At 36.0% G+C, this 12,951-nt stretch overlaps 1 protein-coding gene across 5 annotated transcripts in view; it reads left to right on the top strand.

Annotated features, from left to right (window-relative positions):
• The window catches only part of ADAM23 (ADAM metallopeptidase domain 23), a 127,387-nt gene that overhangs the window by 73,351 nt on the left and 41,085 nt on the right, over positions 1–12,951 (top strand). The window contains exons 26-27 of one of the 5 annotated variants that reach the window (XR_009155478.1): positions 5,589–5,963; positions 9,712–9,845. Coding sequence is in view for 3 of the 5 variants with exons in the window: in XM_058186321.1 (XP_058042304.1) it covers positions 9,712–9,866 (155 nt within the window). In the remaining 2 variants the exon portion in view is untranslated. Of the gene's footprint in view, positions 1–5,588; positions 8,067–9,711; positions 10,171–12,951 lie in introns of those variants that run through there. The other 4 variants (XR_009155479.1, XM_058186321.1, XM_058186330.1 and 1 more) reach the window with 4 other exon arrangements.

The raw sequence follows: 12,951 nt of genomic DNA, 5'->3' as shown, positions 1-12,951 counted from the left end.
GACACATGAAAAGTTGAATTCAAATATTTTTAGGGTATAAACATTTTGTAAAGGTTCCTCAGTGAAGATACTAAATTTCATATGATTTGATGTGTCTAAAAGAATATGAATTCTTATTTTCACAAATCTTGTGAAAGCTACATACGTGACAAAACTTAATATTTGGTTAGAATCAGCACTATAATGGGGAATAAAACAATATTAGTGTTGTTTTATAGGGCTGCTGAGCTCTGAATTAAAATTGATCTTTCCCTCCTTTTTTGAATTCCAACTTGTTCTGGGTTCCTGTAAGCACTCTGAAATATGTATCCATGATCCAAAATAATTTTAATTAAAATATACAATTCATAGTATACACTATTATGGTCATTTGACTGAGATGGGTGATTATAGAAATTGAATAAATAAATAATTGTATTGATATCGTGCATGATAAACTGATGCATTTTAAAGCTATTTATTTCTTATAAGACACAGAGGTGAATGGATAGATACAAAGCAAGTTTTTTTATGTTTTGTTAAAGTTTATTGTATGGCTGGAATTAAATTATTTTCTTGTTTAGCATAAAAACAGGCGTTACCTACTATTAGGTAGGATTGCAAAATCTGTTTTTGCATTGTAGTGCATACTGTTTCTCCATACCAGAGACAGCCAATTTCATGTTATTTCTCCAAACCTTTTGCCAAAGAACTAGAATGATATATTGTCATTCTTTTTTTCCAATCATAATTGTATCCTTTTAGTTCTTATTCTGAATTTTCCCATAATTAAATAAAGGTTACTTAATAAACTAAGTTAATTAATTAAATTAAATTAATTAAATAAAGTTGAAAAATAAACAGCTTCTTTCTAAATAAGCAAGATGTGGTTACATCTTTTCAATTTGCTATACTGAAATACAGATTTTATGTGTATAACCATATTTCTTTTCTACTCAATTTGTTTTGAATAATGTATTTAACTGAAAAGAAAACTGGGATTTCCCCCAGCAATGATTTAAAACAGAATATTCAGGTTTTTTGGTTTAATTTTCCTTAAACAAAACAAATTTCTCCTTTTTGCCACTAGAATAATGCCCGTTTTTGTAGATTTATACAGTTTTCATAAAGCTTTTGCATCTTTTTAGTTCCCTATTCTAGAATATTCCTTAATATCTAAAGAGGAAACTGGTTCCACTTCACCATTCAATGTGTCTCCTGAAGTGTGAGTCCCGTTATTCCCTCAGATCCTTTTTGCCCATCATTGTGCTCAAATCTGAGATAATTATTCCTTTGTCCAATTTGGAGAACGGTAAATGGGATTCAAAGTGATGTTCTTTGATGTCATCTTCCTCTGTAGATGCTTTAATGAAAAAACGGTAATCTTAATCACATTTGCTCATGTACTGAACAGATGCCAAGATTTGCAAAATCCCTGTTATTACAAATTAAGAAACCGTAATTCCCAGCTTTCAGACTTCATTATCTGTTGGAGGCTTTGGTGTTTGTAGCTATTCTATTGTTGACAGATGTCTCAGGAATAGTAAAATAAGCTATCCCAAGTCCAGTAGGAAAGAAGTTTGTACAAACATCTAAAGGCAAATATTAAACTTACAAGCACAGAAAACAGATATCATTCTCCTTTGACAAGCCATAAAGGCAGTAAGCTTAAATGTATTCAGTAGATTTTTTTCTCTCTCATCTGCTACTATAACCTTTCTAATTTTAAAGAATTGTACATACAATTTCATACAGCAGAGGAAAGGTGGTCCCTTTTTTTGAACTTCTGTCAAGGGGCAAAGATTTTAGTATCATTCAGTCACTCAGTAAAAATAGTAAATTATCACTTTGAAACATGGGCTTCAGGGCAGTGGTGGGTTTCAAAAAAATTTACTATCGGTTCTGGGGGTATGGCTTGGTGGGCGTGGCATGGCTTGGTGGGCATGGCAGGGATGGATACTCTAAAATCTCCATTCCCACCCCACTCCAGGGGAGGGCTACTGCAAAATCCCCATTTCCTCCCGATCAGCTGGGACTTGGGAGGCAGAGAATAGATGAGGGCGGGACCAGTCAGAATTTTTACTACTAGTTCTCCAAACTACTCAAAATTTCCGCTACCAGTTCTCCAGAACTGGTCAGGACCTGCTGAAACCCACCTCTGCTTCAGAGAGTGGTCCTCTATCACCATTCATGGCTTGGGTCATCTCATTTCATTCAAGAGTAAAATACTATATTGATGACCTTCCCTTTAGTGGGAATGGCCTGTTTAATTTTTTAAAAAAGCTATTCTGAACAAAGTCCAAAAGGTGAAAAGTAGAGCTTCTTGTATGAATAGCACAACTCATTAATAAACAAGGGAAGAGCAGCATATAAACTGGAGGCTGCACATAGCCCAATGCCAGGAGATATCTTACTCCTGAAGTGCACAAAAGTGCCTACCGTTCCTGTCCTATTTGTTTCCTTTCAATATATGTGCCTGTATATAATGTTGTGACAGATAACGAAGAGAAGCAGGTGAAAAATATTAAAATAAATTTATACCTTCCTTTAGTCTTAACACACCAGAAGTAAAAACAAAACAAAACCAAAATCCAGAAGCTTCATTCCTCGAAATGCCATCCTTGTTCATTTTGGTGTCCTAATTGCTTCACTGCCCAATTATTGTAGGCCTAAACTATACATTTTTTGGAAGAAATAAGGCTTACAGTCACCAAAGATTTTCTCCCCATCCTGCATTCAAATTACATAGCAATCAGGTTTCAAGCTATTTCACAACGAAAATGTCAATTTTCTTCTGGGAACTCCTGATCTTTTTCCAGCTTTCAGTTTTTACAGTCCTTTAGCATGTTGAAGAGATGGTTGTTTGGTGATAGGCTGCTTTGCCTGCTGTGAAATAAAATGTCACAAAGAAACAATCACAGTTGGGATGAGGCATTGCCTGGAGTGCTAGTTTTCTTTTTCCTCCATTGTGCAGCTGATGGCCGTTCTTTCTCTCTTTTCCTCATTCACTAAACTCCAGGTAGTAACCACCATGATTCTCACACAGTAGGATATGATACTGCATGGAAGAACCTTTAGATCTGTGACATAAATTACTTTCTAATTTTGAAGAATATTTGCTTCATTCCTACCATAGGCATTCTTTGCGTTCTTTATGGAAGGGTTGTTTTTTATTACAATCTCAAAGATGTATAGTTTCATATTTTGATCTGGTCCAAGTATGTTTCATATTTTGCTTCGAGTTTCAACTTCTGTCTTTTTGGTGTCCATGGAATGTTTATCAAATTCTGCCTTTGAAACCACACATTATAAAATTATTCTAATAAAGTTGGTTTAGCAAAATTATCTAGCAAGACATTGTAAGCAAACATAGTTCTGGTAGATTACTTCTTACAGGCCTATCTTAATTAGTTGTAATAAAATGAAAATAAAAACAGTTTTTATGAGGGCTGAATTCACATTAATAAACTATCCAAGAATGTTTAAAGAATTGCTGTCCATGTGCGAATTTCATTTATGAGTTATATAGTCATATTGTTCTTGTATTGATCAAACATAAACTGTAAAACTATAAAATGAGTATCGTAATCTTTGTCTATATTTTAAGAAATCTGAACTCATGCAGTACATTTCTCTTCTTCCAACATGCACAGCTTTGTCTGGCATTTTTTCCTATTTGGGAGAAGAGATTTTATTTCATGTGAAATTAGTTACAAACTATTTAAAAGACTGCTAGATAAGGTAGATGATACTGGGGTTTTCAGTAGAGGTGGCAAGAATAATGGCTTAAAAAGTAAAGATACCTGCATGAACATAGAGATACAAATTCATGTTAATGATATGCTTCATATTGTTATTATTTCCTAGAGAGGAATTTTATCAGATCAGTAGTTGAAGTAGACTACAACCCTATGCATACTTAGTTGAGGAAAAAACTGGTGGAAATAAACAAGATTTAATTCTCATTAAATATGGAAGAATTATGCGTAGGAATAGCCTTGCTGTCTATATTTAGTGCACAAAGTGTAGAATTCATAAATTCAACACTTAATTGGCAAATTAAATATGGTAATTTCCATAAAGCTAGTTTTCACATGAAAATAGTAGATGAGAGAGGATGCTAATGTGGGAAAAGAGTCCACAATATGGCCAATGTTTCCATGTATTGTTGCATATTATATACACCGCCAAATGCATAACTTTTTAAATTGTTGTTTTTAAGATACACTGTCACTCTTAACTATATTAGAATGTAAGATTAACTGTACTATATAATTGTAAATCTATAGAAAATTGTAGGTTTTGGCATTATTTTTAAGCTCTTCTCATACATCTTTAAAACATTTTGGGGTATGAAAAATTAGCAAAGGCATAATGTTCAAATCTTTATTTTCATAAAGTCCACAGAGAGAACCATTTTAGTCTGTTTTAGTAAAAGCCGTGTTCTGAGATGTCTTTGAGGTCAAAAAAAAAATCATTGCGTCTTAAAATTTTGTAAACAAGATGCAAAAAATATCCTGAGTTGTAACATGAGAATAGAAGAAAAATAACTGACCATAGGATGAATACTGTACACTATGAAAAGTAGCAAATTCGTAGAGTTGAAACAGCCACCTACTTCTAATAGCAGCAATTGTGATAATTAATGTCATGGGATAGTTATATCAGTTCTGCCAATACTTCATGGCATAAGTATTACCGTATTACACTGGAATATTCACTCACTGAGATGCAGTATATATTTGGAGATATATGGCATAAACAAAAGCCAATGCAAATATTGCTATAACAGAGCTGTAGCTGTAAACTGCATGTTTCAAATATATAGTACAAAAGTATATAGTACAAGTTTGTTCTTGTTAAGGTTTGTTCTTTTGGCAATCATCTATACTTTACTAGCAAAGCAAGTACTAGCAATAAAAACAGCAAAATCTTGAGCATGCAACGGAAGAACAAAAGGCTTTTATGTTTCATAAAGTTAGGGAATTTGTGAAATCCTGTTCTATGTGTTACTGCATGATAAGATGGTGGTGGAGCAGTGCACACGCACAGTGTTAAGACTAAATGCATGACTCCCTTGCTTGATGCCCCACATAAAGCCAGATTATGGGGAAGTTGCATCCAATTTTTGTGTTGCCTCGTAATGCCTTGCTGTTTATTTATATAGCATATTTATATAAGACAAGAGAATGGACATTTATACTGAAAGCTTTTTCTGTGCTAATGACATCAACACAATTTCAGTCATGCAATTAACACCTCTAGGTGTCCATTCTGCTTTAAGAGCCATTTCTGTATGGAGAAAAAAGTATATGTTGCACATTGCAGTTATGGGCTGACACAAAAGACATCATACATTGTCAGCAGAGTTCTTCTCTATGATGTGTCCTTGATACTGTACAAAATGGTATGTAGGATTAAATTTTCATTTTCATTTAAAAATTCCTCCCAGAACTCTGCTTTGAAATCATTTAAATATAAAACTTTTTCAAGGTTACATCTGGGAAGTCTGAATGTGAGCCCATACTCTAATGTGATAATTATGACTTGTGATTCCCATATGCCTCACTAGTCTATTTCTTATTTCCTATCTCTCCTTTAATTGGAAGAAATGTAAAAAAGAGAAGATACGATCCAAATCAACAAGGCATCTAAGGAATTCCCTGGAAGAATGTGGCTGTGCTTGAATGTGGACTCTGGCTATGGAGGCTCTTTGAAGCAGCTGGCTCTTCCTGCAGCAGAAGCATACCAGTCATTGTCTACCAGTGGCAAGCGGAGGCATTGATGAAAGGGCTGAAGGAAAACTGTCCTTTACTGGAGATTTAAATTCAAGGACTTCCTCCACTCATTTCTTTCTTTTTTTGGGGATGTTAGGGACAAAACAAACTTTGGGAAGGAACTATTTCGCCTATTTTTTGTTCTAAACAAAAATGGAGCAAACAAACCAAGCGCAATAAGTAAACTCTTTCAAACTATTTAAATAGGTAAAGAATTTCTTAATAATTTGAGTTCGCATGATCTTTTAATATTAATGGCAGACTCCAGTGGCATGATAATTTCTGAAATGGTGAACTGCATGGCATAAACACAGCAAACAAGCTAGCAAGAGGGTCCCAAATAAAATCTATTTACCAAGAACATAATAGAACAAAACACAGAAGAGCTGATTCTAGGTTTTACCTATGAAACAGAGGATAATTCCTTAATTCTACCTATTATAGGTATTTTTCTTTATTTTATTTCTTTATTGCTTTAGGGCAAGCCTCTTTGAGGAATGGCAAATCATACTACATTGAAATATATTTTTAAAAAAGGCTTTGGGGGAAGTCTTATCAAACTCCATTATTACACATTTCTAAAATGTTTCGTTCCATACGTGATCTTAAGTTGTATGCATTCTTAAAATGTTGCTCCTATTTAATTTTGGGGTAGCACTTTATATTTTAGAGGTTTGGGCATAGTGCAGGGAAATTCCACAAATAAGAGGTACGCTTTTTAAATATGTATGCTTGAAACCAAAAAAAAAAAAAAGGTCCATCCAAAACCAATATGTGTAAATGCATATGTATACAATGATTTTTTCCTCTTCAAATGCATTATTTGCATCCATGCAGATATTTTGTATATATTGTAAGAAGCTGACACCCTCTCAAATTAATCACAGAAGTGCCAAGCTTATGTCTTTTTCATTTTGCCATATTGTTTTCTTTTCTCAGTCTCATATTGTATGACAGGAAAGAAGCCTAAATAAGCCTTAAGTACTTGTAAAATACTGAGAGCTTTTAACTGGTTAAGGCATTTGGTGTATTGTTTTATAAAGCCCAGTCTCCCCTCACCCTCAGGACTCCTTTCATTTTTTGAAAGTGCATAAACAGTATCCAGATATCCATGTCTTTTTGAATTTATTTCTGTAGTACGTAATTATTTTTTCAAAGCATAGCTTTGAACCTTCCTATTAGGCTACATGTGGTTACTGTCATGGAGATCTGAATTAGAAAAAAGGAGAATTTACCAGATAACATTGAATCCTGCTTAAACAGAGAAGTGGCATTCATGAAACAATAATTTAGCCTCTTCCCTTCTCCCAAGCATCCAAGCTCTGCCATAATCACGGCTTTTCATCACTTCTCTAATTAGCAAATGTGAAAAGCCGAAATGATAAATTCCAGTAACTACCAAAGTGTAGTAGAAATAAAGCTTGCTTATATAGATGCACCTCTGCTGGCCAACTACAAATTAATATTATGCCAATATACAAGGCAGCATCCCACTCTGGTTTTGTTAGCACTGGTGGTGCAGCAGCTGCTGCAGTTGTGCTTAGGCGTTTTCTACGCCTGTGTGCCGATGTTAATTAAGCAATCATGGTCATTAAAGCAGCCATAAGATAACAAACATATTGTTATCCTTTATTACAGTTGCTATGACATCAGAGCAGTATTAACTCAACCTGTAATCATATCCAAAACTCCAAATGCTTGATCATTCATTGCAATGGAAGACTGCTTTGGAATAAGTTTTAAGTGCATAATGAAAAAGCTACTTACTTAATAGCTTTTTTCCCAGTCACAGGTATTTGGGCATGAGCTATTTATAATTCGATTAATCAGATAGAAATCATTTCAATATGTATATAAATGTTTTATTCTTTTAAGATATTTTACCCATTGTGTATTAGCATTAAAAAAACAAAGCAAAGCAAAATCTGATACTTTTCAAATTATGTTTGAATTTATTTTTAGATTATCCTGGGTCACTTAATATTATACCCATGATGGCGAACCTATGGCACCTGTGCCACAGGTGGCACGCGCAGCCATATCAGTGGGCACGTGAGCTCAGCTCCGGCATGCATGTACACACTAGCTAGCTGATTTTCGGGCCTTCTGGGCCCACTAGAAGAGGGAAACAGGCTATTTCCTGCCTACGGAGAGCCTGGGGGGGTGGGGAAGGCCCATTTTTTGCTCTCCCCCTCTCTAGAGCCTCTAGGAGCCTGGGGAGGATGAAAATGGCCTCCCCCTCCCCCTCCCCCTGGAGGCCCTCCGGAAGCCGGAAACTGCCCGTTTGCCAACTTCCGGTGGGACCAGAAGGCCCATTCTTTGTTCTCCCCAGGCTCCAGAGCCTCTCTAGGAGCCTGGGAGGCGAACAGCCTTCCCCACCCTGTGGAGGCTCTCCGGAGGCCAGAAACAACCCATTTGCCAACTTCCGGTGCAACTAGAAGTTGGCAAATGGGCCATTTCTGGCCTCTGGAAGGTCTCCAAGGGGGTGGGAAAGGCCATTTTTGCCCTCCTCAGGCTCCTAGAGAGGCTCTGGAGCCTGGGGAGAGCAAAAAACAGGCCTGCTGGGCCCACCGGGCTATCACATGCCAAAAGCGGGAGCAGGGCACATGTGCATCCACGGGGGGTGGGGTGGGGTGCATATAATTATGGGTTTGGGGACATGCGTGCGACCCACCTACCCCCTGCGCTTTTGGCAAGCGATGGCAAAAAAGTTAGCCATCACTGTACTATACCAATGTTTTGGGATGGCTTTCATTAAGCTTTATTGACAATTGTGTGAAATCATAGTAGTTTGACATGACAATCATTTTTAATTCCATTTGAGTTAACTCAGGGGTGGGCAACTTGTGGTCCTTAGGCCAACTGTAGCACCTGAATTTTTATTTATTTGCTTTATTTGCTTATTTATTTAGACTCAGAACTATTAGAGATTGTTCTATTGAAATTCAGTGGAAGTTAAGAAAAATGGTTCCTTGTTTTTTAAATGAGAAACGTAAAAATAAAGAGCATGAACTATGTACCATATCTAAATAAGAAAAATACCTTTCCTGAAACTCCAGCTCCCATTACTAATATGACTTATTGTGCTTATAGTGCATCATTGGCCACAAAAATGTTTGGCACCTCCATTTAGCAGGTTGCTGTCTTTACATAATCCTTGCAATGTATTGAAGTTACTGTTCTACAGTGAGTGAAAAAAACAGGGAAAAGTCTGGAATGCAATTATACTGATGTTTAAGGTTAATATTCTCCAATTCCAATGAATTTTACCTTTTCTTCCTGACCTGAAAAACAAATTGGAATAGATTCTATATGCGATGTGCTCAAATTCTCTCTTTTCCAATATAAAATGGCCTTATAGAATATTTAAGGAATGCCACTTTGTGTTTAAGTATATTGGAGATTAAAATAAATAGGTGCTAAGTTTGGTTTTGGAAGAAGTGGTAACCACAGTAGACAGTGCCATTCAATATGGCTACAAAGGTCAGTCTGTTTTATTAAGTAAAATCTTTATGTAATTCACAAAACATTGTAATGTGCGATGTGATTTTTTTTAAAATCAGACCACACTGGTCCCCAATTATGTACATATGATAAAGAGTTGGGGTAACTTTTTGTTACACTAACAATTTCATAAGAAATATAATTTCTTTTCTAAATTTCTCCTCTGCTGTTCAGTTCTGTATAGATACATTTAAATACACAGATTATGTATAGACTATAAATGACCACACAACTACAAAGCTCACAAAAATGAATTGTCACATTTTCAGTGGTCGTAGCCTTACATCATCAAACCTGCTAAGGTCTATACTTATTTTATAAGCATTCATTTACAATATTTTGTAAAGAACACATGCAATTTAGGTTTTTTTTTTTAACACAATATCATCGTAATGGTGTTCAACACAATAAAAAAACCATTTCAGTCGTTATATTTTTGTTTCATTAATAGGATTCAACTCGACAGGAAATGTTTGGAAATTTTATATTGCTTATATTCAGATGCTGCATGATCCCACTGAATTCAACCAATTCTCAGAGAGGAAAGCTCCACTACGCAAATTAACAAGAATATATTCTAGGTGCATGTTAAAATTAATTACATAGGACTGGAGTTGTACAAGATTTTCTTTACTATGCAATGATAGGTATTGCACAAACTTAAAATTCAAAGACAAATGTCTGAAGAACTTTACAAAATACTTGAATTATTTTTGATCTAAAAAGCTATCAGTCATTTTCTATTCATTGTTGCTTTCATTATTAATATTCATCTAAAGTAGTGATTATTTTTAAGGTGCACAATTTAACAAATTATTTTGTCTGAAGCTGATATTCATATCTTGTTGGCTGCAGATGAATGGGAATTCAATTATTGTTTTGCATCTTAGTAAATTAGTATTAAAGTCGTCATAAACATGGAAATCGGCTTCTGTATTTTTCTTTCCTATGCTGTTAGTAAATTAAATTTCACATCAGACCTAATTTTCAAGAAAATGAAGGCTGTTTGGTATTTTTTATAGAACATTGGGAAAACAGTTTCCAAGTTCATTTTTGTTGCAGATGCTAATCTCCCCTGTTAGCAAATGTGTAATGTTGGATGTCCTTATGACTGGGACAAATGAATATCCTATGGGTTAATAATAATCTTTTGTGAGAATCTGAGGACTCATAATGATTCTGCCCTTCCAGAAACTCTAATCTTACAATGGGATTACCTGGAAGTAGCCCCTTTGAAAGCAATACTTCTTTAAACTTGAAATATATAGATTGAACTATGTTTTTAGAAGCCAAAAAGGCCCATCTGGGATGATTTATTTGACTGCCTGATAGCATCTGGAATTTTGTGTGTAAAGTTGGGTATACATATTGCCACACTATACTCTTCTTGACCTCTCAGAAGCCTTCAGTACCATCAACTATGATACCGTTTTGGGCCATCTGTGGGGCTTGAGGCTGGGAGTGCAGTGCAGTTTTGCACTGGTTTGGCTTCTTTCTTCAAGGCCGGTTTAAATCGGTGTTGATAGGGAGTGAGAGGTTCAGCCCCCAGTCACTCGTTTGTGGTGTACCACAGGGCTCAGTATTCTCTCCACTCCTTTGTAACATCTACATGAAGCTACTGGGTGAGATAATTCATCATGGGTTGAGGTATCATTCGTAAGTTGATGATACTCAACATCTCCACCCCTGGTGTTCCAAGCGGTGCTGTGACTGCCCTTCCATAGTGCTTGGAGGCAGTGGGGAACTGGACAGAGGATAGTAGACTTTCAGCTGAACTCTAGCAAGATCCCATCAGTCAAGGAATTTCAACTAGCAGAGTCCAGGAGGAAAGCATTCTCTGGCTCCTGCCCTTTGGAATATCTTACCCCATGATGTGAGATTGACTTTCCATAGTAGCCTTAAGACCTGGTTCTGCCAGATGGCTTGGGTCATAAGAGGGGAACCTTACATTGGAAATAGTTGATTGATTAAGAGCTAATCCCACTCCTTCCCCCAGGCATCCAGCTCCTTCCTCCTCCATCTTGTGTCACTTATTTCTTTTGTTTGTATTGTCATTTTGTAGCTGATAGCTTTAATGTTTTTTATAACTCTATAAGCAGCCCAGAGTTGCTTTGAGATGAGATGGGCAGCAAATAAATTTAATAAATAAATAAATAAAAATTAATAAATACCCTAGCTAATTCATACTGCTAATGCATTGTGGTAGCATCCCCAGCATCATTACACTGACATAAAAATGCCATGTCACCATTTTGACTATAATCACTGATAAGGAGTTGCGGGATAAAGGCTTTTGGTGAAATAGATGGAGAAGAATGATGATGATGGCCAAGGTGATCTGGTAACTGAAGTGAAAAGCATTTTAATCATGGTGGAAACAGTTATCTCGTTACATTGTAGCAAAACCAAATACTTGTCTCCAGTAGCTGTCGTCATACTCTCACAAGTTATTCACTCAGCACTTTTACAAAAGTGCACAGCTGTGCATTTTACTGCCTGATTTAATGCTTTATTGTGCAATATTTAAGAAAATAATGAATCAACTTTCTAAAAAAATACAGTCTTCCTGCCAAAAGAATACTCATCATCCTGAGGATAGAAAGCTTAAAGATGCCTTTGCAGCATCTTTAATACATTCCTTAATACATTTTATTTCTCCTTTGGGGTTTTAGGCTTCTGCCTGTAGATACTCAGAATGGGCTTGATTATGCTCTGCTAAATATGAACGTCAGTGAATGAACTGGAGCAACTGAGGGAATGAGAAGCTCCACATTTTTCTTTTTCTACCAGAGGGATGTGGGCCAAGGAAATGAAAAAAAAATCTGTCCACGTAATTTAATAAGTTGTGAGGAAAAACATTCAGCATAAATACAGAACAGATAAACCAGGCCCTTGAGAAATTGAAATATTCCTGAATTTAATTTAATTGTTAAAATGGAAGCGCTTCCCAGAAGCCAAAGAATCAATAGCATCTTGAAAGTCAGTGATAAGTAGATGAACAATGAACATAGTGAACATGATGCACATTGTTGTGAGGCTCTGTAATAAGATGATGAATGTTAGAATACATGCATATTAATTAGATGCTAAAGATACCACAAAACTTTAAGGAACAGAGCTGTCTTAATTGTTTCAGAACATAGCAGAATGCTATGGAAATGAGGGAATTGGATCTTGTCATTTATGCAAGTATTCTAATATCCACAGTCTTATATTCCAATGCAATTGGTTACCAGTAAAATAATTCTGGTTGTTTGACTTCTAATGAATCCACTGAAACAAAGTGAATCATAAATTTCATGGAGATGTACTAGGAAATTTTCTCCTTTATTACTTGAAATGGAGAAGAATGGAAAAAAGCAGCACCCAATGACCTAATTGTCATTAGCAGAAGCTCTGCCCAATCATTCTGCTGATAGGTGATGTACTACCGGAGATGCTGCTCAACCATCACATTGGCTCTCTCCGCAGCTCCGTTGGTACTTGGATTAAAGGCAGAGCTGAGGCCTTGCGAAGAACTGATTGCCTAAACTCTCCCCAAAATTTGGCCATAAATTGGACTCCCCGGTCTGATATTATCTTTCTTGGTACCCCGTGTAGACATGGATCAGGAACAATTTGGCCAGCTTGCAAGCCGAGGGTAAGCCTGGACATGCGATGAAGTGGACCTGTTTAGAAAAAAGTTTTATTA

Source organism: Ahaetulla prasina, chromosome 1 (assembly GCF_028640845.1).
Source record: "Ahaetulla prasina isolate Xishuangbanna chromosome 1, ASM2864084v1, whole genome shotgun sequence".
NCBI lineage: Eukaryota > Metazoa > Chordata > Lepidosauria > Squamata > Colubridae > Ahaetulla > Ahaetulla prasina.
This window is presented reverse-complemented; position numbering and strand designations above follow the sequence as displayed.